The sequence below is a fragment of the Ictidomys tridecemlineatus genome, chromosome 11 (assembly GCF_052094955.1).
Source record: "Ictidomys tridecemlineatus isolate mIctTri1 chromosome 11, mIctTri1.hap1, whole genome shotgun sequence".
Lineage (NCBI taxonomy): Eukaryota > Metazoa > Chordata > Mammalia > Rodentia > Sciuridae > Ictidomys > Ictidomys tridecemlineatus.
Genome location: NC_135487.1, coordinates 75533582 through 75560986, shown reverse-complemented (window position 1 = coordinate 75560986; position 27405 = coordinate 75533582). Strand labels below are relative to the sequence as shown.

Below are 27405 nucleotides of genomic sequence, written 5' to 3'. Positions count from 1 at the left end.
AATTAGAAGAGAAATATTTAAGTTTGGGGAAAAGTGTATATATAAAACCCTAAAATCACTAGTAAGTGTAAGATGAGATGCCTTTTACGGTTCAATCTCTGGAGTCCTAATACACAGCTTGTGGAAATGTAGAATGCTGAAGAAAACAGTTTGGTAGTTCCTCCAAATGTTAAATATAAATTGGGCACGTGGCACATGTCTATAACCCCAGTGACTAGGGAGACTGAAGCAGAAGGATCTCAAATTCAAGGCCAGCCTGGGTAACTTAGTGAGATGGTGTCTTAAAAAAAAAAAAAATGGCAAGGGATATAGTTCATTGGTAAAGCGCCACTGGGGTATGGAAGTTGGTGTGTATGTGTGTGTGTGTGTGTGTGACTAAATACAGAGTTATCATATGATCCAACAATTCCACACCAAGATAAATACCCTATATAATCTGAAAATATGTTCACAGAAAAAAATCTGAACACAAATGTTTTAACACCATTATCCATAACTGCCCCAAAGTGGAAATAACCCAAATGACCATCATTGATGAGTGGGTAAACCAATGTGGTATATCCATACAATGGAATATTATCTAGTCATAAAAAGAGATGAAGTACTATTATTTGCTATACTATGAACAAAAACCTTGGAAATGTGTTAAGTGAAAGAAGCCAGGCACAAAAGAGCATGGATTATAGAATTCCATTTATATAAAATGTTCAGAATAGGAAAGTCCACAGAGATAGAGTGGTAAGTTGTCAGAGGATGGGAGAAAGGGAAACTGGAACTCATCTGATACAAAGATTCCTTTTGGAATGATAGAAAATGTTTTGTTATTAGATAGCACTGAATACACAATACAATGAATTTACTAAAAACCAGTTGAACAATATACAATAAAATGGTAAATTTTGTTTTAATAAAATTCAATTATGAGATTCCATAAATATAAGAAACTATAAGACATAATTTTAATTATCTTTTAGTATAGTCTCAAATACCCCAAATTAAATTTAGAATATTAAAAGAAAGACTTACGAAGACTCCTAAGAACCAATAAATTTCTAAGGAACCACCTCTTTGTTTTTTCATGGTATGTTCACAAATTTTATGAGGAAATTAGTGATGGGCAGCCTTTAAAAAAATAGCATGCTGAAGTAAAAAGCCTTAGTCACATCTTTCCATTCATGCCTGGTAGCCCTAGGGAAGGGACTCTCCAGAGTATCTATCTGTATGATGGTTACCGAAAGTGGCTGTCCGTGTCCAGTGATGGCTTTTGTTTAGTGATCATGGTCAAGTTGAGTTTGTTTAAATACCATTTCCCAGGACTTACATGCTACTCCCTGAACGACAGGAATACACAAAGCTTTTAGAGGGAATAAACTATTGCACGGTCTCTGCCTAGGAAGCAGGCCACAGTTCACTGGAAACAGCCAGTTCAGATAAATAAAATGAAAGCGGACATTTTTGGAGATAGTCTTGAAAGCTTTCCATTAGAGAGAATCAAGGGCATAAAAGTAGGAATAGATGTATCAATGTTAGACTACTACAAGTCACTTTCCCTCTATATTTTCTGAGTAATACAAAATAAGTATTCATGTCTTTCATCAGATAATTTAAGTAATTCCCATAGAATGCAACACATCTCTCTCTCCATGGCCACCCATGCCAGAATCAAAAGTAGTAGTCTATTTATAAAGGTTCCATATTAAATTTAGGTGAAAAAAGTTACATTTTAATTACAAGTCCTCTTGAAGAAACTTGATTCCCATTTCTGGCACTCGAGCTACATACAGAAGAACTCAGGCAAGTCAATCTGCTTCTTGATGGCTTCTCTTTGGTTTTGGTCTGGACCTTTCCCTAGATTTTTCAGCACTGGCAATTTCCTCTTCTGTTAAAGGCTCAAGAATAATGACAGAGGTCAAAGAACATTGAGGAAGAATAAAAGCAAAGGGAAGAAGGAAAGGAGAGATGGGGACAAAACTGAGGGGAGGTATCCTGTAGCTATAAAGTCTTCTCAAAATAGCCTGTCAAAATCTCAAAAGAAACTATTCTGAATACTGTGACCACAAGAAAAGGGCTTCTTTCCGATATTGTGGGTAAAATGGTAATTATGAGAAATATGAAAAAGAATATATGACACAGTATAACACCACATCATAAAATGCATTTTAGTGTAATTTGTTATTGCATTTTCTAATTTGGTACACAAACACTTCAAAATGTACATTAACAGGTTGTACATAGTATACAGTTACTTAAGTATTTATAGAAAATGATACACACACATAAATACACATTTTAATTAAAAGGCATACATCCAAGACTGTGAAAAGAGCCTAGTATCTTATTAAGGCATATTTAATTGGAAAAACTGATTCAAGTTTGTATTATTTCAACATATTGGCCTTTTCCAGGAATAAATATAAGAGTAAAGTATGATAAAGTTTAATTCAACAAAATTAATTGGTTCTTAATAAAAACAAGGTCAATCAATTTTCACTATTACAGATATTTTATTATGTATAATGAATTCTTGAAAATCCTTAATTGTAATATTTACTGAATAAGAATGAGGGAACCAAAAGAAAAGTAATCCCTTCATTGTAAAATAAATGTATACTGCTTAAACTCTGTTTAAATGGTCTATGTATTCCTGGCTACTAGTTAGGGAATATATAGTATAAAGCTAGGGAATATGTAGTATAAATATCAATAAATGTTGCAATCACAATAGTCATTCATATCCCATATAATTAGTAAGAAATCTAAATGAAGTGGGAATGAATAATTACGTATTTTCATACATAAATGCATTCCACTGAGCATTTTTTAAGTTTATTTTTTAGTTTTTGGTGGACACAACATTTTTATTTTTATGTGGTGCTGAGGATCGAACCCAGCGCCCCGCGCATGCCAGGCGAGCACGCTACCGCTTGAGCCATATCCCCAGCCCTTCACTGAGCATTTAATGATCAATTGTAATACTCTATTTGATCAAATTTCTGAGATTATAATGGTATAAAATTCCCACAATTTTAGTCCCATAATTGTAATTTATTCTGATAAATTATTTGCTGTGGGCCCAAATTTTTTAAAAGTTCATTATATCCCAGTGTCCCATATAGAGGAATAACAAAGTTGTTGTTGCTCAATTAAAGTGTTTATAGGTATACTATATATGGAACATTGGGGCATAATGGGTTTAATGTTAATACATCTGTGAAAGCATAGTGGAAGTCACCAGGAAAAGATGATGTGCTACAGAAATAGGTTATTTACTATGAAGAAAATTCAGGCCCCAGCTTTTTCTGTTGCTTTGGACATTCATATTTTAGTCAGAATGTTGATCCCTTGGCCCTCTACTAATAAGAGTTAGATTGAAACTACCAAAGTAACAGACTAATTACATAGTGTGTGTATATGTATCCTTTTCTAAGTGGATTATATAAATTTTGAAAACAGCTTTCATGCATTAAACATGTTAGTAATCAAAATCTGCAATATGCATATATAAAGAATAATACCATTATTATAGTAGTACTTTTTATGTAAAGTAATTATGTATTCCTCTTCAGTGATTCACAACTACCATTCAATTTTTTTCTTAGGTACAAAGACTTACAAGAATTTTTTTTTTTTTTTTTTTGGTGGGGAGTACTGGGGATTGAACTTAGGAGCACTGAGCGACACCCCCAGCCCTATGTTGTATGTATTTAGACACAAGGTCTCACTGAGTTGCTTAGTACCTCGCTTTTGCCGAGTCTGGCTTTGTACTTGTGATCCTCCTGCCTCAGCCTCCCAAGCTGCTGGGATTACAGGTGTGCACCCCCGTCCCCAGACACTTGGTTTTTAAATATGAATTTAAAAAAATGCCTACAAGGTATGATCAAAAGGATTCCATTGGAAATTTACAAGTAGATATGAAGGTTTTCTGAATCATACTTTTTTTTAAAAGAGATATTCTTTTGTATGCTATATTCAGTCTTAGTGGCAATAAGTAAGGATAAAAAGGGTTAATCCTGCACAAATGTATGTCTCTTTAGGTGTTTAAAGTCTCCATATTTTTCACCATCAGGCTTTTATCCAATGCTGGCCCTTATGCCTGCTTTTTCTTTTCCCAATGACAAATGTTACCTTCTCTAAAAAGTAAACTGTTGCTGGGGGTGTAGATTAGTGGTAGAATAGCATATGGTGTAGATCAGTGGTAGAATAGCATGTGTGAGGTCCTGGGTTTAATTCCCAGCATGGCAAAAAAAAAAAAAAAAAAGTGTTAACTGTTGGAAGAAAAGAAGGGTGGAAATATAAATTAATATATGTTTTAATTTTATCTCTAACTAGTATACTAATAGACACCACAAAAGAGTGATAAAAGGACAAAGTTGTGGACAACAAGAGCTATCAGCTGAGCCATAGGTTCCCTGGAGGACAGAAATATGAAGAGCTAAAAGGGACTTTCTGAAAAAATAAAAAATAAGAAATAAAACAATACGGGAAGGAGATAGAAGTCTTAGAAGCTGATGATCAAATAATAAAGAGATTCAGTTAGAATCTGAAGATACAAAATGTGCAAACATAGAATGAAAAGTAATTTTAAGGTGGGTGTGAGGTGTGAGAGAATTATGAGAAAAGAAGATTTCAAAAGCAAAAACCTAGGAAGTACCATCTGCTTTGGTACCTATAGTGACCAAAGATTTAAAAAGGAGTCATAAAGGCCTAAACTGGAAAGAATTTTAGTAGTCTAGGAATTAAAAGGCTCAATGACTAGGAAAAAAGAAGTTAGATCTCACTGTAGGGGTTAGGATATATTAACGAAAGAGAAGGTGAATGACAAAACAGTGTTTACTAATACAACTTCAGTATCTACTGCACACATAAAACAAGCAATAAACCTAAGATGTATACAGTTTGTTTCTTGAATTCAACTAAGCTGTTATGTTTTAAGGGTCACTGACCCTTGAAATAAGAGGTTCCCTATTACATTAAAAGTTAGGGAAGTCAAATAGTGCATAAAAGGACTAGCAAAGCTTTTAATATTTTGTGCCACATGTACCTCTATTAAAATCAAACATTGGAGGTTTATTTTTATACAGAATAATTACATGAATTTAATGTAGCTTTCATTATTTCACTTTCTTTACGTTTTTGTTCCTTGTTATACATTTTGGAGATGTGACAATAATTTAGTACAAAAAAAAGTAGGACCTATCATGTCCTTAGTAAGCAGCTGTTCATGAAGATAATATTTCCAGTCACTAGATTAGGAAGCAAGATTCTGAGATTACTGCTGGGCCTAAGCCTCTAACTTGTCAACCAAAAGTTACTTCCTCTTTAGTATAATGAATTGCAGAAGTACAGTTAAACAGTTGTCTATGAGGGTTTATGAGCAGGCATATGATACGGCTGGTAAGCAGAGATACTGGGATTTTCTCTGCCAGTGACCAAAATATTTACACATTTCATAAAGTAGAAAGAACTTTCTAAAAAATTAATAAGATCTGTTTCACAAATTACCAATTCAACTGGAACACTGAATAGTAGAAATGACAAAAGATTTGTTCTTATGGTTGATAAAAAATTTATATCAGGGCATTCAAGTAAAGTTATTTTCTGTGTTCTGATTTAATGAATCATGTGAGTTGTATCTGGTTGGGTGACACAGATTCTGGTTCACTGAAGCCTACTCTAATGCTTCCCAGCATAGCCTTTCTTGGGACAGTGAAGCCAGAATAACATGTCAGACTGAAGTAATATCAAAGAAAGAGAAAGCAGGGCTGGAAATGCTATGAGGTTGACTCATAACACTTCTTGACCTGTGAATGTCCAGTAAGTTTTTGATGTCCTATGGGCTTTGATGACCTAACAAGCACCAGGCAGCAACAGTAATGCAGTAATGAATGGTCCTCAAAAGATTTTTACAATTCAAGCTGAAAAACACTACACTTATTAGACGGTTTTAACTTGATTGAAAAACAGTCTTAGAAACCACAAGTGGCTTCCTAAAAGGTGAATGAGTATTAAATGTTTTATATATGCTGTATAGTAAGCATTTAGTTCCTTTAAATTTGTTAGATTTTAAAATACACATCAATTTGGGAAAAAATTTTTTTCTGATGCTATTAAAGTATGTTGAAATAGCATGAGATAAAAATACAGATGTAAAATCATGATGCTCATTCAGTATTAATAAAATGGATTATTGAAAATGAAACTAAAGAACTATTCTGTATTTATTCCACATGGATATGTTCTTCTTTCAAAAGATAATAGTATTTGTGAAGAACAGAGTCCTCAGAAGGAAAGATAAAAAGTATAAAGAGAATGATTATAGCTTATCAAAATATGGTATATCACTTTACATGAAAACTATTTTATCCTATAACAAAAATAAGGCACAAAATAGAGATTTAACATTTTTCCAAGGCAGTTTATCAAATTAGTATATACCTTTGTTTTTCACTAATCAAAATTTATAGTTAAAATCTGAAAGAGTACTTACGATGACAGCAACACCACAGCAATTAAAGTCCATTCCACAGGTTTGTGTATTATATTTCTATTTGTTAATCTAAAAGACAGTAAGAAAAAATTTACTCAAATATTTTTATATTTAAATTCGTAAACCCTTTATTTCTGGATAAAATCAAACTTCTTGTGTGTCAAAGAAGTACTTTTTCAGCATCTGATAATAACCATCTCAAAAAGAAGTGTTCTAGCCCACTTTTACATATTAATAACAACAATACTGTTAGACAATATGGGAATACAAGAACAATCATGGGAACTAAATTGCATGGTTTATTAAGAAAAACACACCCTGTAATAATATCTTCTATGTGTTCCCCCTATTGAACATTTTATTAAAGCTAACAAGTAATTCCTCATTTAAATTTTAAGGTTTTGACAAACTTTCCATCTTGTGTTAGTTTAGAGCTGGCAATTAATGCCATAATTTAGAATTTACAGAAATGAGAGTTGGCTTAATAAACTGCAAGAATAGGTCTTAAAGAAAACTTAAGTTTTAAAAAATATTGAGTAAATTCTATCCTTGATGATAATAAAATATTAGTCTTTGTTAGTAATAAAATATTCTGGAGTCATCTTAGTTTCTCAGGAAACATTTAGATTATATATCACTAAAAATTAAAAAATGATAACTGAAAATACTGAAGTTTGGTGAGAACAAGAAGAAATCGTACTTTTTTTGGTAAATATTTATTTTTTAGTTGTAGTTGGACACAATACCTTTGTTTATTTATTTTTATGTGGTGTTGAGGATCGAACCCAGGGCCTCGCTCATGCTAGGCGAGCGCTCTATCACTGAGCCACAACCCCAGCACAAGAAATAGTACTTTTAATACACTATTGATATGAGAAATTGAATAATAACTTAGTAATATCTAATGAAGTTGAAAATGCATATAAATAGCCCAGATATAAAGCCTGAAATCTCTCACTTATGCACAAAGAAACGTGTATCAAGAATGCGAATACAATACTGCTGTGAGAGGGGGAAAAAAACAAATTGAGGTATATTTATAGAATATTGACTTATTAAAACAAATGACATAGATTTACATGTTTCATTCATAAGTTTGAGTAAAAGAAAGCAAACATGGCATGATTGTTCATATGAATCAATAATTAACAATGCTAGTGGACACATATAAATGTAGCAAAAAGTATAAAAACAAAGACTAGAATGTTGTATAGGTTGCTTCTAGGAAGGAAAGGAGAACGGATTGGGAAGGGGAACAAAGTAGACTTTGTTCTCCTTTGTGCCGTCTTTTCCATCTATCTGAAACTACCTTCCCTCAGATAAATTTCCTTACATCATCTTTGCAGTAAGGTGTACCTGGACCATCCTATTACAACTTGCCCTCTACCTCCTAGCCCAGTACTCCAGATCCCCTACCCTACTATATGTATATATTTTTCTTTTCCCATACCAGTTACCACTTTATAACACATTATTTACAGTTTATTTTCTCTTGCTTGACGGCAATAATTCCAAGTCCCCAGAATAAGAGCCTGGCAATCAGTAGGCATTCAGTTAATATTTTTTGAATGAGCGAATTAACTTATAATGTTTTCATTTAAAAGTACAAATCCAAATCAAATTTTAGAAACTATTAAAATCTATTAACTCTGTGTGGAAGACGTTTTGTTACATTAATCTGAATTTTCTCCACAGCTTAAAGTGTTTCAGAATTATTCTTGTGAGGATTAAATGTACAAAAGACATACATGTTGTCAAATTCAATTGACATTTCTCAGTCTTCATCTTAATCTACCTGCAGCATTTTGACACAGCTGATGACTCCCTTTTTTATGGAAAGATTTCACCTAGTTTCTACTGTTTTGATTTTGTCCCTTCTTATTGACACTTATTCTCAGACCTTTTAATATTGGAATGCCCCATGAACTTTGCCCTTAGGTCTTTTCTCTTCTTTATAACACTCTTCCCTTTGGTGATATTGAACAATCTTATAGCGTTTCATGCTGACAACTGTCAAATTTATTTATCTCTAACTTGAACTTCTCCTAGAATTCTAGATTTCTGTATCTAATGGTCTACTTGACATCTCTATGTGGAGGTCTAATAGGCACTCAAAACAGTACAGGAAAAACTGAGTTCCTCAATATCCTCCTCCAAACATTCCCATTTCAGTTAGTTAAAGGCTACCCTACCCTTCCAGAATCTAGCTGTTGAGGACAAAAAATCATGTGGTTAAATTTGACTCTTCACATCTTAAGAAAAAACAGTCATCAAATCCTGATGGTTCTGCCTTCAAAACAGAATCTTATTAGTTCTTAATACCTTCACTCCTTCCATCCATCCTTCCTTCCTTCCTAGTTCTTTTTTTTTAAAGAGAGAGAGAGAGAGAGAGAGAGAGAGAGAGAGAGAGAGAGAGAGAGAGATAATTTTTTAATATTTATTTTTTAGTTTTCGGCGGACACAACATCTTTGTTTGTATGTGGTGCTGAGGATTGAACCCAGTGCCATGCGCATGCCAGGCGAGAGTGCTATCGCTTGAGCCACATCCCCAGCCCTCTTTCTAGTTCCCTTCCTTCACTGCTTTCTTTCTTCTTTCTTTCTTATTAGTTCTTAATACCTTCACTTCTTCCTTTCTTTCTTTCTTTTCACACCATTTCTTGCCTGTGAAAAATAGCCTCCTAATTGGTCTCTGTCTCTATTTGTTGTAATTTTCAACTCAACAGCAAGAGTGATGCTGTTAAAAATGTATATTAGAACATGGGATGACATTCTCTTTTCAAAACCCACCAAACTGCTCTGTATCCCTCTCACAGTAAAAGCCAAAGAATTACAATGGCTACATGGTCTATACAATTTGTATCACACTTAATTTTTGTCCCACATTTCCCTCTTTTTCTATTCTTGCCTCTGTTCAATTCTCTAGCCTTACCATCATCCTAAATATTTTGTTACTCCTTTTTTTGGGGGCGGGGGGAGGCACAGTTTCTACTTGCTATTCCTGTCTGATACATTTTCACAGTTGGCAAAAGCTGGCTCATTTAGCTCCTAGTAGTTCTTTACACAAATGTTATCTTTTCCTAAGGCCTTCCATAAGCAGACTATTTAAAACTGCAACTTCCTCCCTCATCAGTACCATTCTGTTTCCCTATATCTAGGAAAATAGGAGAATGAACTGGGAAAGGGAAATAGATAATGCCACAGCATAATAATCAGAATAATAATATATTTATTATATTTAAAATTTTATATACTCTACTAGAATGTAAGTTCCATGAAAGAAGGGATGCTTCTACTTCTTTATTGTTGTATCTGTAAGAACTAAAACAGAATCTTCCTCTAGAAAGAGCTCAAAGAAAGTTAGGCATGGAAGAAAAGTGACAAAAATGACTGAATTTCCTTTTCTACTGTATACAAATCTTCTGGAGTTAATACAGATTTAAGATATCATTTCATGATTTAAGAATTCATGAAATAATTTTTTTTAAAAGACAACTCAATTTATTTTTTTTCTCTTTTTTTAAAAATATTTATTTATTTATTAGTTATTGGCGGACACAACATCTTTGTTTGTATGTGGTGCTGGAGGATCGAATCCGGGCCGCACGCATGCCAGGCGAGCCCGCTACCGCTTGAGCCACATGCCCAGCCCCTCATGAAATAATTTAAGAATTCATTACTCATTTGGCATAAAATTTACTGAGTGCCTTCTGTATCTCACTGTTCTAGGTACTGGGGTAAACACAAATAAAAGGGGTTGGTTTTACTTCAAAGTACTTCTATTAGCAGAATACAAAATTTATTTTCTTCTCATAGTTTTCCTTTTGCTACAGTCAAAATAATTTCCAGCATGAATGCTAAATGAATATACTTACCATTATTTGGATGATAATTTAAAAATAAAAATAATGTTAGAATAACAGTTAAAAGAACGTTTTCAAAATATACTAATTTGAAATCCAAACAGATTTACCAAAAAAATATCTTGATTCAGTACCAATTTTATATATATACGTAGATGAACACAATATCTTTATTTTTATTTATTTATTTTTATGTGGTGCTGAGGATTGAACCCAGGGCCTCACAAGTGCGAGGCAAGCACTCTACCACAGAGCTACAACCCCAGCCCAGTTCCAATGAAATTTAAAGAGGACTTTTGTGTCAAAATATAATTTTAATTCAAATCTGAATAAAACACACATTGATTTAACATTGATTACCAAGCAGCTTGTAATGGAACTTGTTTTACACTGTCAGGAAAGCGATGTAACATTCTAGATAACAAACTATTATGCAATTCAGTGGAAAGGACAGCTCTATCCACTAGGGAAAGATTCTTTAAGGAGTGCTAAAAAAGCTGCTTTATGTTTACATCTTAAAATAGGCTTTCAACTCTGGCTGAGAATCATCTAGGGGGCTTTTAGAAATACTAATGCCTGAGCCCAACCCCAGTCAAAAGACAGTCAATCTCCAGGGGTGGAGCCAAGAATCTTAGTTGTTAAAAACTCCCTAGGTAATGCTGATGCACAAATGGGTTGAGAATCAGTGTTCTATGAGCTCCTATTATTGATTATCACTTCAGAGAAAAGGATACAGTTATTTATGTGAACTCTTTCCCACTGCAGTATTGACTGAAAGATTAAACATTACTCCTATCATCAATATGGCATTTTTTCAAAGTTTACTTGGAAACTCTAGCTTACAATTACACTGTTCTGTTAAAATCTGGAGACTTCAAATATCATTCTGTATTCTAAACAAATGACATTTTTCTAAAAGGCAACGAAGCTAACTTAAGTAATTTTTATTAAAGCTATAGACTTTGATCTGCAGGTCCTAAAGAGTAAATATTTTAAAAAATAATATTAAATTGTTTTGTAATATTCCCTACCATCATAATACATAATTTTAGGCATTATTTTCCCCAAACTTCTTATTAAATTTCAAGCATATGTAAATTAGAGCAGAATAAGTTCATATGTGCTCATAATTTTGAAAATGATTAAATTCTGCCCAATCATTTTTCATCTTCACAACTCCATCTTCAGCACTACCCCCACTAACCTGGATAATTCTGAAGCAAACCTCTGTTATGACATCAAGCACACACTCTACCACTGAGCCACATCCCTAGGTAAATTTATTCTTCATGTCTTAATATCTTTTTTTTCAGGGAGGGGTATCCCTGACAATACAATACCTTCACCTGACAAGAGGAAATTTCCTGCTGTGAACTTCTATAACTCTTTGTATTATCACAGTCTAGCTTTATCTAGTGAAAAACTGAAGTTTAGTATCATGTCTCTTCCATTCTTACCCCAAAGCTCAATTTGATTTAATTAAATTGCCTTATTCCTCAACTTTTATAAAATTTACTAGAGGTCAAATTCATGTTTTATTGACAAAACTTTTTTTTAAAGAGCTATACTATATCTGAACATTTTTACAGACAGTAGAATAGAGAGACAAACCTCAATGTAACATTACAGAAGATAAAACTGTGAGATTTTCTTCAAAGCTACTCTAGGGAATGGGGATATATCTCAGGGGTAGAGTACATGCTTACCATGTGTAAGGCCCTGAGTTATCACCCACTTTAGCACTACTAGCACCATCAAAAAACAAAACAAAACAAAACAAAACAAAACAAAACTAGTTTAGATTTCCAGTTTAGAAGAAGTTTTATTTTCTTTTTTTGGTGCTGAGGATTAAACCTAGGACCTTGTACTCTGTACCACTGAGATACACCCATGCCTCTAAAAGTAGTTTTAATTGTCTATTATAGTAAGAAAGTGACCAGATAATAAATCAAGGACAGAGGACACTTTCTGTATCAAAGCAAGGGACTCTCACTGAAATATGAATAGACTGCTATAAAAATCTGATTCTATACTATCTGCTATGATTAACTTTTCACCTACCATGAGAAGAGGTAACATTATGTGGTAAAAAGCAAGGGCTCTATAGTTAGACTTGGGGCCAAACCCAACTACTAGTTGTATGATTTAAGAAAGGTTACTTAACCTTTCATCTGCTCTCTGTAAAATGAAAATACCATTATTTTTTCAAACTAAATAAAATACATAAATGCCAGTTACAGGTTGGCACACAGTGAAACCTGTACCGATTACATGTACTGACATGAATCAGACATTATTATCATGGCTGCACAAAAAGAAAAAAAAAAAAAACCAGAAACACGCCAGGTAGTGGTTTCCAACATGAAACACCCAAATTTCTAGGGCATATCCAAGTAAAAATGGGGCAATTCTGCAGTTATTTAAAAAAGACATTATTCTGATGACATACCTAAAGGAAAAAGAAAATTTATCCATAATGGGACAATCTATTGAAAGCATCAAGCTTCATTGTTTTTACTGAAATGATAACAACTGGATGTGATAACATTAGTTATAAAAGTGCTGAATATAAGTCCTCATTGGCAGTTAAATGTATTTTTCATTAATAATTTTTTTCTTACAAAGCAAAATTAATTACTCACTACTTAATAGATAATTTTGTGGTTTATGGTGGAAAACAAAGAGGTCTTTGGAAGTAGGAAGGAAAAATAACTGGGAGGAATCACTGCAATATAAATCTTACTATTATCATGTCCTTTGGTGAAGTTCTAAAATGACTGGCTGCAGAAGGGTCAGAGTAGGAGAACCAACGGACTAGAATGATTCGTAAAGTTTAGTCCCTATTTTTCTGCATTATGCTCTGGAGCAGTGGATTCCAAGAGAATCTCCATGTATGTATGATATGTCAAAGTACATTCTATTTGTATATAACTAAAAAGAACAAGTAAAAAAAAAAAGTACTGCCACCTTGGTAGTCATATGCCAAAACAAATAAATGAAAATTCTTGGGAAGCTCTAGCACAGGATTGCCTCTTTAGGCCACAGACCATTGCGGGAGTCCAGGCCCAGCCCAGATCTGCCCACATCAACCTACTTGGGACCCAGGCTCACAGTAGGCCTGGGTCCATCCTGCCACTAGCAGATACCTGCCTGAGCTCAGGCTTTGGCACAGATCTGCCCACCAACATACATGGGACCCAGGCCCAGGGTAGGTCGAGTTTGCCATCCACTCCCACCTGGGAGCCCAAACCCAACCCACTTCTATCTTGGGACTCTGTAGACATCTCCATAGCCTTCCCCACGCAGTAGTCCCTACCTTTTTGACAACAGACAGGGCCTAAAATCAACTGCATCTCAGAACAGGCAACCCAAAGACAGTGTAAGGCCCACCCTTTCAACTCCATCTTTGTAAGACTTTGTATCCATCTTAGGGTACCTCCACTATTATCTCGAGTTACCTGGGTTACTACTGCAACCATCTTTAGTAGCAGTAGCATACACTGAGGGACACCAGCAAGGTGTGGAAGCCTAACATGAAGGTGAGGTACAGACAATCTGCATGGGTACTACAAAAATATAGGGTAGAAACTATAATATCTCAGATTCACACTGCAAGAAAGGAAGACACACAGACAACATGAAAAAACAAGGGAGGAGAGTGCTCTCAAAAAACCAGGATACTACAATAACAGAAACCATGGCCAGCAAAGTTGATGAAATGTCAGAGAAGGAGTTCAGAAGGTTCATAATTAAAATGATCTGTGAATTGAAGAATGACCTAAATGAGCAAATACAGGCAAAAATTGATCACTCCAACAAAGAGATAAGAGAACAAACACAGGTAGCAAAAATTACTTCAAGAAAGAGACAGAGACTCTGAAAAAAAAAAAGTCAGAAATCTGTGAAATGAAGGAAACAATAAACCAAATAAAAAACTAAATAGAAAGCATAACCAACAGACTAGATCACTTGGAAGAAAGAATGTTAGATAATGTAGACAAAGTATACAATCTGGAAAAAAAAGGTGACCACACAGTGAAGATAGTAAGAAACCATGAATAGAATATTCAAGAATTATGGGATAGCATCAAAAGACCAAATCTAAGAGTTACTGGGATAGAGAAAGGCACAGAGTTTCAAACCAAAGGAATGTACAATCTCTTCAATGAGATAATATCAGAAAATTTCCCAAGCATGAAGAATGAATTGGAAAACCAAATACTGGAGGCTTATAGGACACCAAATGTACGAAATTACAACAGATCTACACCAAGACACATTATAATAAAAATTAATAGCATACAGAAAAAGGATAGAATCTTAAAAAGTTGCAAGAGAGAGCAATCAGATCACGTACAGAGGAAGACCAATTTGTATCTCAGCAGATTTTTCAACCCAGACCCTTAAAGCCAGGAGATCATGGAACAATATATACCAAGCTCAGAAAGAAAATAGATGCCAACCAAGAATCTTATATCCAGCAAAATTAAGCTTTAGATCTGATGATGAAATAAAAACCTTCCATGATAAACAAAAGAATTTACAACTAGAAAGGCTACACTATAGAACATCCTCGGCAAAATATTCCATGAAGAGGAAATGAAAAACAATGATGAAAATCAGCAGAGGGAGGTATTACACTAAAGGAAAAACTAATCAGAGGAGAAACCAAGTTAAGTTAAATACCAAAAATAAACAAAAATGGCTAGGAATACAAATCAAATAATAACTCTGAATGTTAATAGCCTAAACTCACCAATCAATCAAAAGACATAGACCAGCAGACTGGATTAAAAAAAAAAAAAAACAGCCAATAATTTGCTGCTTCCAAGAGACTCATCTCATAGGAAAAGACAAACACAGACTGAAGGTAAAAGATTGGGAAAAATCATACCACTCACATGGACTGTGGAAGCAAGAAGGAGTTTCCATCCTCATATCAAATAAAGTAGACTTCAAGCTAAAGTTAATCAAAAGGGATAGAGAAGGACACTACATACTGCTCAAAAGAATCATATATCAACAGGACTTAACAATTATAAATGCATATGCCCCAAACAATGAAGCATCTATGCTCATCAAACAAACTCTTCTCAAGTTCAATAGTCAAACAGACCACAACACAATAATTTTGGGTGACTTTAACACACCTCTTTCACCACTGGTTAGATCTTGCAAACAAAAGCAGAACAAAGATTCAATAACAGAATCAATAACTTAGACTTAACTGACATATATAGAATATTTCATCCTTCAACAAGCGAATACACTTTCTTCTCAGCAGCACATAGATACTTCTCTAAAACAGACTATATTATGCCACAAAGCAACTCAGCAAATATAAAAAAAAGTTAAGGTACTATCCTGCATTCTATCAGATCATAATGGAATGAAATTAGAAATCAATGATAAAATAAGAAATAAAAGATACTCCAACACCTGGAGACTAAATAATATGCTACTGAATGAACAATGGGTTCAGAAAACATCCAAAAGGAGATTAAAAAATTTTTAAGAGGTGAATGAGAAGACAGACACAACACATCAAAATCTCTGGGGCACTATGAAGGTAGTTCTAAGAGGAAAGTTCACTGCATGGAGTTCATTCCTTCAAAGAAGAAAAAGTCAACAGATAAATGATTTAGCATTACATTTCAAATCCCTAGAAACAGAAGAACAAATCTGCACCAAAAGCAGAAGACAGGAAATAATTAAAATTAGAGCTGAAATCAATGAAATTGAAGCAAAAGAAACAATTGAAAAAATTGACAAAACAAAAAGTTGGTTCTTTGAAAAAACAAACAAAATTAGCAGACCCTTAGCCATGCTAATGAAGAAAAGGAGGGAGAAAACTCAAATTACTACTGTCCATGAAGAAAAAAAAATCACAACAGATACTACAGAAATACGGAAGATAATTATAAATTATTTTGAAAACTTGTACTCCAATAAAATTTGAAAATACTGAAGGCATCAAGAATGCTTGGCGTTGACAATGAAAAAAATAGGACATGGGTATCAATTATTTAAAGCTCCCCAGGCAAATATAATCAGCCTTCAAATTTGAGCAAATCTCACTGATTAGAAGTATCTAAGGTAGTTTAACATTTTTTTCCCTATGTGTTTCAGGTAAGTTCTGAGAACTTTGGAATACTTTTTTTCAAAAGATGCTATCCAATTAGATCTAAAGAAAAAATAAATCACTAGAAAATGTATGCTATTTATTCTTTCCTAAATAAGCAGGGCAAAACAAAAAAGAAAAGTGTAATTCAAGAGGACTCTAATATCTCTTCTGATGAGTCTTCAGTCACTTCACCAATTTGTCCAGCATAGTAATTATTACATTGTCTGCAGGAAGTTGAATGACAAGTCCTTTAAAAAAGGAAGGAAACAGGGGCTGGGGTTGTGGTTCAGTGGTAGAGCGCTCACCTTGCATGTGCAAGGCCCTGGGTTTGATCCTCAATACCACATAAAAATAAATAAATAAAATAAAAGAATTGTGTCCAACTACAGAAAATAAATATTTAAAAAAGGAAGAAAACAAAGAATAACTCCCCTGATCTTCATTTTTCCTCAGTTAAACTTCATGTTAGTGTAATATTCACTCCCTGATAAATCCTGAAGGAATCATAAACTTCAGTGTTTCCACACTGTATATATCTAGTCAAACTTTATCAAACTTTTACTTTTAGCACAGTTATTCCTTCATTAGGATGCATGGTTCTGTGATAGGTATAAGACAGAATACCTAAAAAATCTACTGACTTTCTTCAATCACTAAGAAGGATGCAGAAAAGTTCCACTTTGACCATATTATTTGACTTAAACCCTCTTCGTGGCATTTAATCAGTCAATCTTAAGTATAGGCCAATAAGAGGATGATTACTGGTATCCCTGAATTTGTGTGTTAATAATTTTGAAATTGGATCGTTTCCACAATTCATGAGTAACAAAATCAGTAACTACTAGACAAATCATGTCAGACTTATTATTACCCAAACACTCACTTTCAAATATAAACATCCTAGAAAAAATTAAATAAAATGACCGTATGTGCATGTTTATCAACCAGAACTTCACAATTGATATAAATTCTCTAGTCTCCCTTTCTTTATAGTTCTAAGTACCTCAAGTCAGTTCTACTCAATACAATACTGTTACCCACTATCTTTTATTGTTCACTGTACTCATCTTTCCTTCTCATAGGCAAGTTCTTCCCTGAGGGGGGGCATTATGCTTCTTTTGCCCACAGTGCCTAGCACAGGGATGGTAATCTGATACATATTTACTATTCCTCTAAAATCAACAATGTTACTAGTTTTGTGTCATAGACAAAACTTTCCTTCTGGGAAGGGTTTATGGCTCAGTGGTGGGGTACTTGCTTAGCACATGTGAGGCCCTAGGTTTGATCCTCAGCACCACATACAAATAAATAAAATAAAATAAATATATAAAAAATATATTTAAAAAAACTTTCCTTCTTAATTTTACATTATTCTTATCTAAAGTGAATATACCAAGATTTATACAAGTAAGGAGTTGCATTAAATAGACAACAAGAAGTAATGTTTAGATGAGAAGAAAACATGTCTTAGTCTAATGGATTCTGTAGTAATCAATAAAGTAAAAATAACTCAGAAGGAAAAATTAAAATAATAACACTAACCTGAAAGTTCGGATAAGATTTTTAAGTTGAGTATAAATATCTCCTAATGTAATCTGAAGAGGACCCAAAAGTCCAGGCAATCTGAAATGTAAAAAAAAAAGTTACATTTCTTTTATAATTTAATTTAATTATATAGAAACATACATTGGGTCATGTTTAACTCTGGATCTGCCGAAGGCAATAATGGAACTTAGGTGGAAGTGGTCATGATTTTAAACAGTTAAACTAGATTGACTGGTAAGAAGTCAAAAGGAAACATTTCATAGTAACTCTATGCTCTACTTTATAGTCTACGCTATAGTGTAAAGCACTAAAATGCAAAATCATTTTGGCCATCTGTATTTTGTCCTTAGTTTTTCTTACCTGAAGAGCAATTTGGCAATATATCTTAACATTTTAATTGTGAATATTCTTTGAGTCAATAGTTTTATTATGACAAAAATTTATCCTAAGGAAATAATCAAATAAAAAATGCTTGCTATAGAAATAATTTTAGTAGTGAAAAACCAGAAACAAGGTGATTGATTAAATAAATTATGATATACACATTTAATAAATTGTAACAAAACCCTGAAAATAATGCCAATCTATTATTGTTTCTTTTAAAAAATATTTATTTATTTATTTTGAGATAGGGTCTAAGCTGCCCAGGCTGATCTCAGACTTGCCATCCTACTGATTCAACCTCCTGAGTAGTTAGAATAACAGGTGTGCACCACTGTACCTGGCTATGCTCTGTTTTTGAAAATGTGGAAAGATATGATAAATGTTAAATAAAAAATGCATTCATAGTATTATCCCATTTTTATAAAAACATGTAATGCTTCTATATATAATACCTATTACATATCAAACATTTCATTCTTTCTATGTTCCTACAACAGAGGGAACCAAAGGGAATGAACATACATACACCATACATATAATATATATAAACATCAAAATATTAATAAAGGTTATCACCAAGTGGTGGGATTACAGGTGATTTGACTTTCATTTCCTCCTTTATACTATTTCTGTATTGCTAACTATTCTCCAACAAGCACTATCTTTTAAAAAAAAATTATGAAAGTTTCAAAAATGTTCCAGAATAAATAACCTCATTATCTATTTCCAGATTCAACATTTCAATATTTTCCTATATTGGTTTCATTTTCCTTCCTTTTTTTATAGTAATATTTTAAAGTAAACCAAATTCCTGACATCATATCATTGGATTTCTATTTCTATTTGTTTCTCTAAACACAAACATAACTTCTTTGTATTTAAAATTATCATACTCAACCAAATAATTGCTTTATAACATCTAATATCCAGTACAAATTTATTTCCCTCTGGTTATTAAAAATGTCTTTTTACAATTGGTTTGTTCAAATCAGAGATCAAAAAAGGTGTTACTTTTATAATGAGAAAATGACAAACAGCTTTCATAAACTTGTAAATGACCTCAAAAACCCATGCCACCATAATTAGTTTTGTTTTCAATGCTCTTTGTGCTTTCTCTTAAGTGATTCCATCCCTTCTCAATTCAATTCTTGTGCCAGTATCAGTAATATGGATTTCTAGCAAAGTTCTTTCTGGCATCCTCTGATTTAGCCAAAACCCAGGATGTGTAGACTGCTTCGATGACATGTCTGTATGGTCTCAAATTTAAAACTGTATATTCTAAAGTCTAGAAAACTATTTCTACATAAATTCTTATCTACTAAATACACAACAGTACGGATAATCTAACCCTACTTTCAAAATCTTTGTAACTAAAGTCTAATATCTTCTGTATTGTGAATAAGGTAGTCTTTTATACTGCCTTCTATATTAATATTTAATAGAAGCAAATAAACAAGTATGAAGATCATATAAAAGGCAAAACTATTAATGGATTTATTGTATATGAAGGGCCTACCCACAGCAGATACTGCATAAATATTAAACATTTATTTAAAAAAATTTTTTTAGATGTTGATGGACATTTTATTTATTTATATGTAGTGCTGAGAATTGAACCCAGTACCTCACATGTGCTAGGCAAGCACTCTACTACTGAGCTACAATCTCAGCCCCTAAACATTTATTTAAAATGTAAAAATTATAGTAGTTCCTCTTGATTCTGTTTTTTGTACATTACCAAGTCAAGATACAAAGCAAATAAAAAAGGATTTCAAGGGTGGTTTGAGAAGTACATACTTTAAAGCAAAATTATCTTATTTTCCATTATATCACAAGTAAATATTTTATATCTCAATTGCTCAAAACATTATGACATTTTTCTTATTTTCAAACTACTACAAAATTAAGACTTCTCTTTATTTACAAGTCCTGAAACAATGATTGACACACTTTCCCATGTTTTCTGCTAAAAAAAAAAAAAAAAAAGTGCAGGCTGAAAAGTTCAAGACAGCCCTCACATCTCTGGAAAAAAAGATTTTCAAGCCCCTTTTCACCAATAAACCAAAATAGCAATTTTTGCGTCATTTATGATTGGGCTAATTATAAGAACAATCATTTCTGCTACAGGAAGCTTAAAGTGCAGAGTTGAGCTAAACAAAAAACGTTGCTGAGTGTGAAATGATTCTATGAATATGTAGGTAGAGTGAGTTAACAGACCTTTAAAACTTTAACAACCTCTTATTCACATATAAAACTAACATGACACATTTACCACAAATCAGTATTTAAATGATCTAGCTTTGATAGTTTTTCCCTGACTTCACTGGATTATTAAGAGGGAGTGAGGTAGTTTAGAATCTCAACCTTCCTCTTTATGGTGGTGGTCTGTTTTCAACACAAAATTTAGTATCTCTGGGATACAGTAGCTTAACAATATAAAAATTTCAAGTGCAGACATTCATGTAAACTTTTCTTACTATTTTTCGAAATGTTTAAAATTGGGACTGGGGTTGTGGCTCAGTGGTAGAGCGCTTGCCTAGCACGTGTGAGGCTCTGGGTTCAATTCTCAGCACCGTATATAAATAAATAAAATAAAGATCTATTGACAACTAAAAAAATATTAAAAGAAAAAAATTTTTAATGTTTAAAATTGAAGGGTAACATTTGCAAATTATGAAATCATAATATTGTTAATTTTAAAATATTACAAACTGGGATGACAATTACATACTTACACTTTGCTCAATTTTTCAAGAACGATGCGTTTTCTAATCTGGTTCTGGGAACTTGAATCTATCAGTGGAAAGGTGGGATCATGCTGGATCACATTTTTCAACAAAACAAAACAGAATAATGAATTTACATTCTTTTATAAGTAGAACAATAAACATTAAGCACAAAAGATTACACCTGTGATATAAAAGGAAATAAACCAGACTTGAGATTTAAAAGATTTAAATCTGAGTATCAGCTCAGCTTGAGTCATTGCTTACTTGAATCATCTAGTTTCTTTGAAAGTTTTCTGATCAGTATAATAGGGACATTAATACCTCCTATATTAAATAAGAAAATGTATACAAAAGGATTCTGTAAACTACTAAGTGCTATACAAATGTGGGGTTAAAAGACTAAAATTAGCAATATTTTTATAATATTATAAAATATATTATGGAAAGTTTTGCTTCTAAAAATGGCAGACAATAGAAATCAAACCACATAAAAATAAAATAAAGGTTATTGTGTCCACCTACAACTAAAACAAATATTAAAAAAAAAGGTTATCAGAGCTCAATCAAATTGGTTTTATTATAAGACTGTAAGAAAAATAAATGCAATTAATTATAATAAAAATCTCTCAAATGATCATCTTAAAAGACACATGAAATTAACCTATTAAAATCCAACATCCATTTGTGATAATAATTAGTGAATTAGAAATAGAAGGAAACATCTATGAGCAGATAAAGAGGAATCTATAAGAAAGTTTAAAACAAACATACTTAGTGGTAAAAATTTAAAGTGTTGCTTCTGAGACAGAATGAGACAAGGAAACCCAATGTTCTGGATGTCTAAGCCAGCAAAATAAGATACAGAAATACCAGGTTTTGTGTACAATGTGTCAAAATGCATTCTACTGTCATGTATAACTAGTTGGGAAAAAATTTTTAAAAATTTTAAAAATGTGCTAAAGAGAAAACAAAGAGAAAGAAATACTGGGAATAAGGGCTAGAATGCAGGAGGGATAAAAGTACTGGGGATTGAACCTAGGGCTTCATGTATGGTATGAAAGCACTGTATTACTGAACTACATTCCAGCACTACAGATAAGTTATTAGAACTACTAATTATTATAAGTTATTAGAACTCATAATTTAAGTAGTCTAGCAAAGTTACTGGCTATAGGGTCAATACATGAAAATTGATTTTCTACATAAAAGTCAGGAAAAAAAACTTTAAAAATATATATTTTTTGCTTGTAGATGGACACAACACCTTCATTTTTTTTTATTTTTATGTGGCACTGAGACTCAAATCCAGGCCCTCATACATGCTAGGCAAGCACTCTACCTCTGAGCAACAACTCAGCCCTTGGGAAAAAAAAATTTTAATGATACCATTTACAATAGCTTATAGGAACCAGATACTTAGGAATAAATGAAATGCAACCTGTTTAAGACCCCTGTGCAAAAATCTATGTTTACTGAACAATGTTAGAGCAGATTTTTTAAAAAATTTCTTTAGTTGTAGTTGGACACAATACCTTTATTTTACTTATTTATTTTTATGTGGTGCTGAGGATCGAACCTAGTACCTCACATGTGCTAGGCGAGTGCTCTACTGCTGAGCCACAACCCCAAGCCCATTAAAGCAGATTTTTAAAAAAGGAAAGTCATACTACATTCACAAGTTGAAGTCTATAATGTAAAGATGTCAATTCTCTTCAAACTGATTTACATACACATTAGATGTAACCCCGATAAAAGTCCTAACAGTCCCCTTCCCAATCAGTACTGTGGTAAACTGATTTTAAAATTTATAAGGAAAGAAAAAGAGAAGAATGGTCAGGGAAAACTTAATAAAGAATTAGATGGAGGGATTTATCATACAGATATCAAAACTTATTATACAGCTAACCTAATTAGCATGGTATTAGCTCAAGAAGAGAAATAGACCAATTTACCCACACATTTTATAAACATTTTATTTTTGACAAAGTTCAAACTATAGCTGTAGAGAAGTGGGAACTCATTTCTTTAAAAACATTTTTTTTTTTTGGTTGTAGGTGGACACAATGGCTCTATTTTATTTTTATGTGGTGCTGAGAATTGAACCCAGTGCCTGATATGTGAGAGGCAAACACTCTACCACTGAACTACAACCCCAGCCCAGGAGACTCATTTTAATACATGCTACTGAATAAACTGGATATCCAAATGGGAAAAAAATGACATCTGATCCATACTTCTTAGTACAAAAACAAAGAAACAAATTCATTTCCAGATGAATTGTAGATCTAAATATGAAATGAAAAACAATAAAGCATCTAGAAGATAAAGATTTCATAAAGATGTTACTACTGAGGGGGTTAGGGTTGTGGCTCAACAGTAGAGCATTCACCTAGCAATTAAGAAAAAAAAATTAAAAAAGATGTTACTACAGGGAACAATTAAAAAACTGGAGTCAAGAAATTGAAAGGGCAAGTTTCAGAGTGAAAAATATTTGTAATACACACTAACTGATAAAGAAGTCCTACAAATCAATTTTTAAAAACTGAGACACTTTAATAGGTAAATGGAAAAAAAGACTTCAACAGGTACTTCACAAACGACTCTCCAAATGGTCAAGCAATGAACATGAAAGTATTTGATTCGTTAATCAAATAAATGTACTATAACCATCAAGCGATAGTATGAGAATGGCTAAAAATAACAACAGCAAAGAAAAAAGTAAAGGAACCCTCAAACAGCAGTAAATCAGTTTGAAAAACTGTCATTATCTAATGTAATTGCATATGTACATATTCTATGACCTAGTGACACATATACTTCAGAACTGTATGCACATTAGACGACATATATAAGAAATTTAATTACAGCACATTTCATAATAGCCCCAAACTAGAAACATCCAAAATTTCCATTGATATAAAAAAAATTGTGGTAGTCCCTCTTATCCATGATGTCAGTTACCTGTGATCAGTCATGGTCTAAAAATATTAAATGGAAATTTTCAGAAATAAAGAAATGGTAAGTTTTAAATTGTGCACTGTTCTAAGTAGTATGATTCTGCTCTATTCAGCATAGTATGTGAATTATCCCCCTTTCTGGCATATCCAGATTATATATGCTACCCTAGCCTCGTAGTCACTTGGTAGCCTCTTGGTTATGAAATCAACTGTGGTGGTACTGCAGTGTTGTTATCAAGTAACCCTTATTTTACTTAATAATAATGATCCTAAAGTGTAAGAGTAGTAACACTAGCAATTCAGTTTAAGACAAAGAGAAACTGCAAAGTACTTTTAAGTGAAAAGGTGAAAATTCTCAACTTAAAAAAAAAATTACTCTGTGCTGAAATTGCTAAGATCTATAATAAGAACAAATCTTATTTGCAAAATTACAAATAAAAAATGGAATTCACACTAGTTTTGCTGTCATACCACAAACTGCAAAAGGTACAGCCACAGAGCATGTAACTGCTTAGTTAAGATGAAAAAGGCTTGTGATTAGAAGAAATAAACAGAAAATGTGTTCTTACTGAGAGCAATTTATTGTGCTATAGAATATGCAGCCTATTCGATGATTTCAGCAAGGGATCTCCTAAAACAAATGAGACCAAGCCATTTACTATAAATAAAGGGAGGACAGATTCAAGAATAATTTGGATTAACAAATATAAAAGTTACTGGAGAGGGTGCATCTGTTAATGAAGAAATCTGCTGCCACATTTCCAGCAGAGCTGAAATAGTATCACCTTTGTGATCCTATTAAAAGCAAGTTTAAAATTGTTATGAAACAGGCCTCTTTTGAAAAAAGATGCCCAACAGAATCTACATTCATAAAAGTGCACAAGTGGCACCAGTGCATAAAACATGGAAGGACAGATAACTCTGGTACTATGTGGCAATGCTGCAGGGCGTATAATAAAGCCAGGTTCAACGTATACAGCCAAGAACCTACCTACTCTCAAAAAGAAAGCAGAAGTTATCTGTCCTTGTTCTTGCAGCATAATCAAAAAGCATGGGTAGCAGACATCTTGTTTATGGGATGGTTTCATTGACATTTCATCTTAGAAGTTAAAAAAAAAAAGCTTGGAAAAGAACAGGTTGGAATTTTAAAATCCTATAAATAAAAGACAATGCACCTGATTATTCTGAATTTGTTTGCCATGAAAATGGAAATGTCACAGTTGTGTTTTTACCTCATTGTTTCAGGGCCTTCCCTAAGGCATTATTTGGTTTCCCAAGGCCACAAACCCCCATCTGGTATTTGATCAGCAATTGATGCAGACTTTACTTTAGACATACTACAGTCCTGAGAATCATTTGCTATTGCTGATATTACAACATTCATCAAAGCTGTAATAAATGAGTAAAAGCCAGAAACTACACGTTTGCTGGAAGAAATGATAGAGTGAAATTGTAAATGATTTTAAAGGCTTTTCAGGGATTGATGAAGAAGTTAGGAAAAGCATTCATGTGGTAAAGACAAGTTGGTGGAGAAGGATTTGTCAATGTGTTTGGTGAAAAAGTGGAAACAGTGAAGACTACGAAGAAGTATTAACAAATGAGGAAGAACTTGTTGAATCATCTACAAGAGGAAGAGGACGATGATGAAATGGAAGCAGAATCAGCAATATGGCCATTACTGAAATTTGCTCAAGTGTTTCAAATTGCACAAACATTAAAGGACAAAATTAGGGATTATGATCCTTGGATGGATCACAGCATTAAAGGCACCTTTCTAAAGGACTGCAACCTCTGCAGCCACACTTTGACATAATTATGACTTGATGATCCATGATTACCCAAAACAGATGATTCTTTTGACATATTGTTAGAAGGTCAAATGTGTCTAGCACTAGCTCACTTCATCTCATCACATGGGCACTGTTATCATCTCTCATCATTACAAGAAAGGTGAGTACGGTACAAGATACTTTGAGAGAGACTACATTCAAATGACTTTTATTACAACTTTATAACTTTTATAATATAAAATAGTGTTTATGTTGTTTGCAACTTTTTATTATAACTTTAATATTATTATCATTCTTTTATTTTATTGTTAGTTATTGTTGTTAATCTCTTCATGTGACAATTAGACTTTTTTGTTTTTGTGGTGGTGGGGATTGAATCCAATGCTTTGTACATGGTAGACAAGACCTCTACCACCGAGCCACATTCCCCCAATTAGACATTCTCATAAGTATGTATGTTTAGGAAAAAACATAGTGAATATAATATTTGGTTTCTGGCAACCACTGAAGGATGGGGGCGGGACTGAACACTGGATTTATATAACAGAGTACTATACAGCAATGAAAGAATGATCTACAGCTATGTGCAACAACATAAGTTGAATCACAATCATAATATTTTATAAAGTAAATGGGATACCAAGGAATACACATACTGTTCAAAAACTGGCAAAACTAATCTACGCTATAATAGCAACTACTAGTTTTATAAAGAGGTAAGATTTGGAGCAGACATAAATGGGATATCTAGTTTACTTATAATGAATTTGGTCTGTGTAGTGACTTCATGCATGTGTTCCCATGGGAATAATTTTCTATAAGCTGTACATTTACTGTTTGCATTATAGGTCAATGAAAGTTTAAAAATGTTATGCAATAGAGGAAAATGCGAACCTTTCAGGTATCAGGTTTTTCTTTTTAAGGCTTACAAGCACAAAAATGATAAAACAAGTGATATACAACTTAAGAAAGACCAATACTTCTCTCAGTTTAATAAAAATTTTTGATGCTGTCCAATAATACAGTTGATGCGCTTTCAAGTATGGTGCTAGACTAGGAGAAACATTTACAGAAAGAAATTTCTAAATTTTCTATATTCCCATTTCTGCCCTCTTCCAAATATCCAAAAGTATTTTTTAAAAATATTATTTTTTAGTTGTAGCTGGACACAACTCCTTTATTTCACTTGTTTATTTTTGTATGTGGTGCTGAGGATCGAACCCAGGGTCTCGCACATGCAAGGCAAGCGCTCTACCGCTGAGCCACAACTGCAGCCCCTCCAAAAGTATTTTTAAACTTAGAGCTATATTTGCTCAGAAATCTTTAGTAACAAAGTTTGTGGTAAAAACATTATCTACTCCTCTTTATGCCAAATGACTTAATTTCTTAAACAAGACCTATGAACCAAAAATGGGTAACAGAAATACTAAAAGATTCTTCCTAAACCTCAACAGATATATTCAATCTCTCTATATATCTATTTACTATGTACCAACTATATGTCACACATTGAGATAAATGTTTTACAT

The 27405-nt window shown here is 33.1% G+C and overlaps 1 protein-coding gene across 7 annotated transcripts in view; it reads right to left on the bottom strand.

Annotated features, from left to right (window-relative positions):
* Rpap2 (RNA polymerase II associated protein 2) overlaps positions 1–27405 on the bottom strand; it is a 95183-nt gene that overhangs the window by 40124 nt on the left and 27654 nt on the right. For 6 of the 7 annotated variants that reach the window (XR_013427907.1, XR_013427908.1, XM_078026729.1 and 3 more), the window contains exons 9-11: positions 21136–21218; positions 18014–18094; positions 6488–6556 (exon numbers count right to left, since the gene is read on the bottom strand). Coding sequence is in view for 5 of the 7 variants with exons in the window: in XM_078026729.1 (XP_077882855.1) it covers positions 6488–6556; positions 18014–18094; positions 21136–21218 (233 nt within the window). In the remaining 2 variants the exon portion in view is untranslated. Of the gene's footprint in view, positions 1–676; positions 1880–6487; positions 6557–18013; positions 18095–21135; positions 21219–27405 lie in introns of those variants that run through there. The other variant, XM_021728013.3, reaches the window with a different exon arrangement.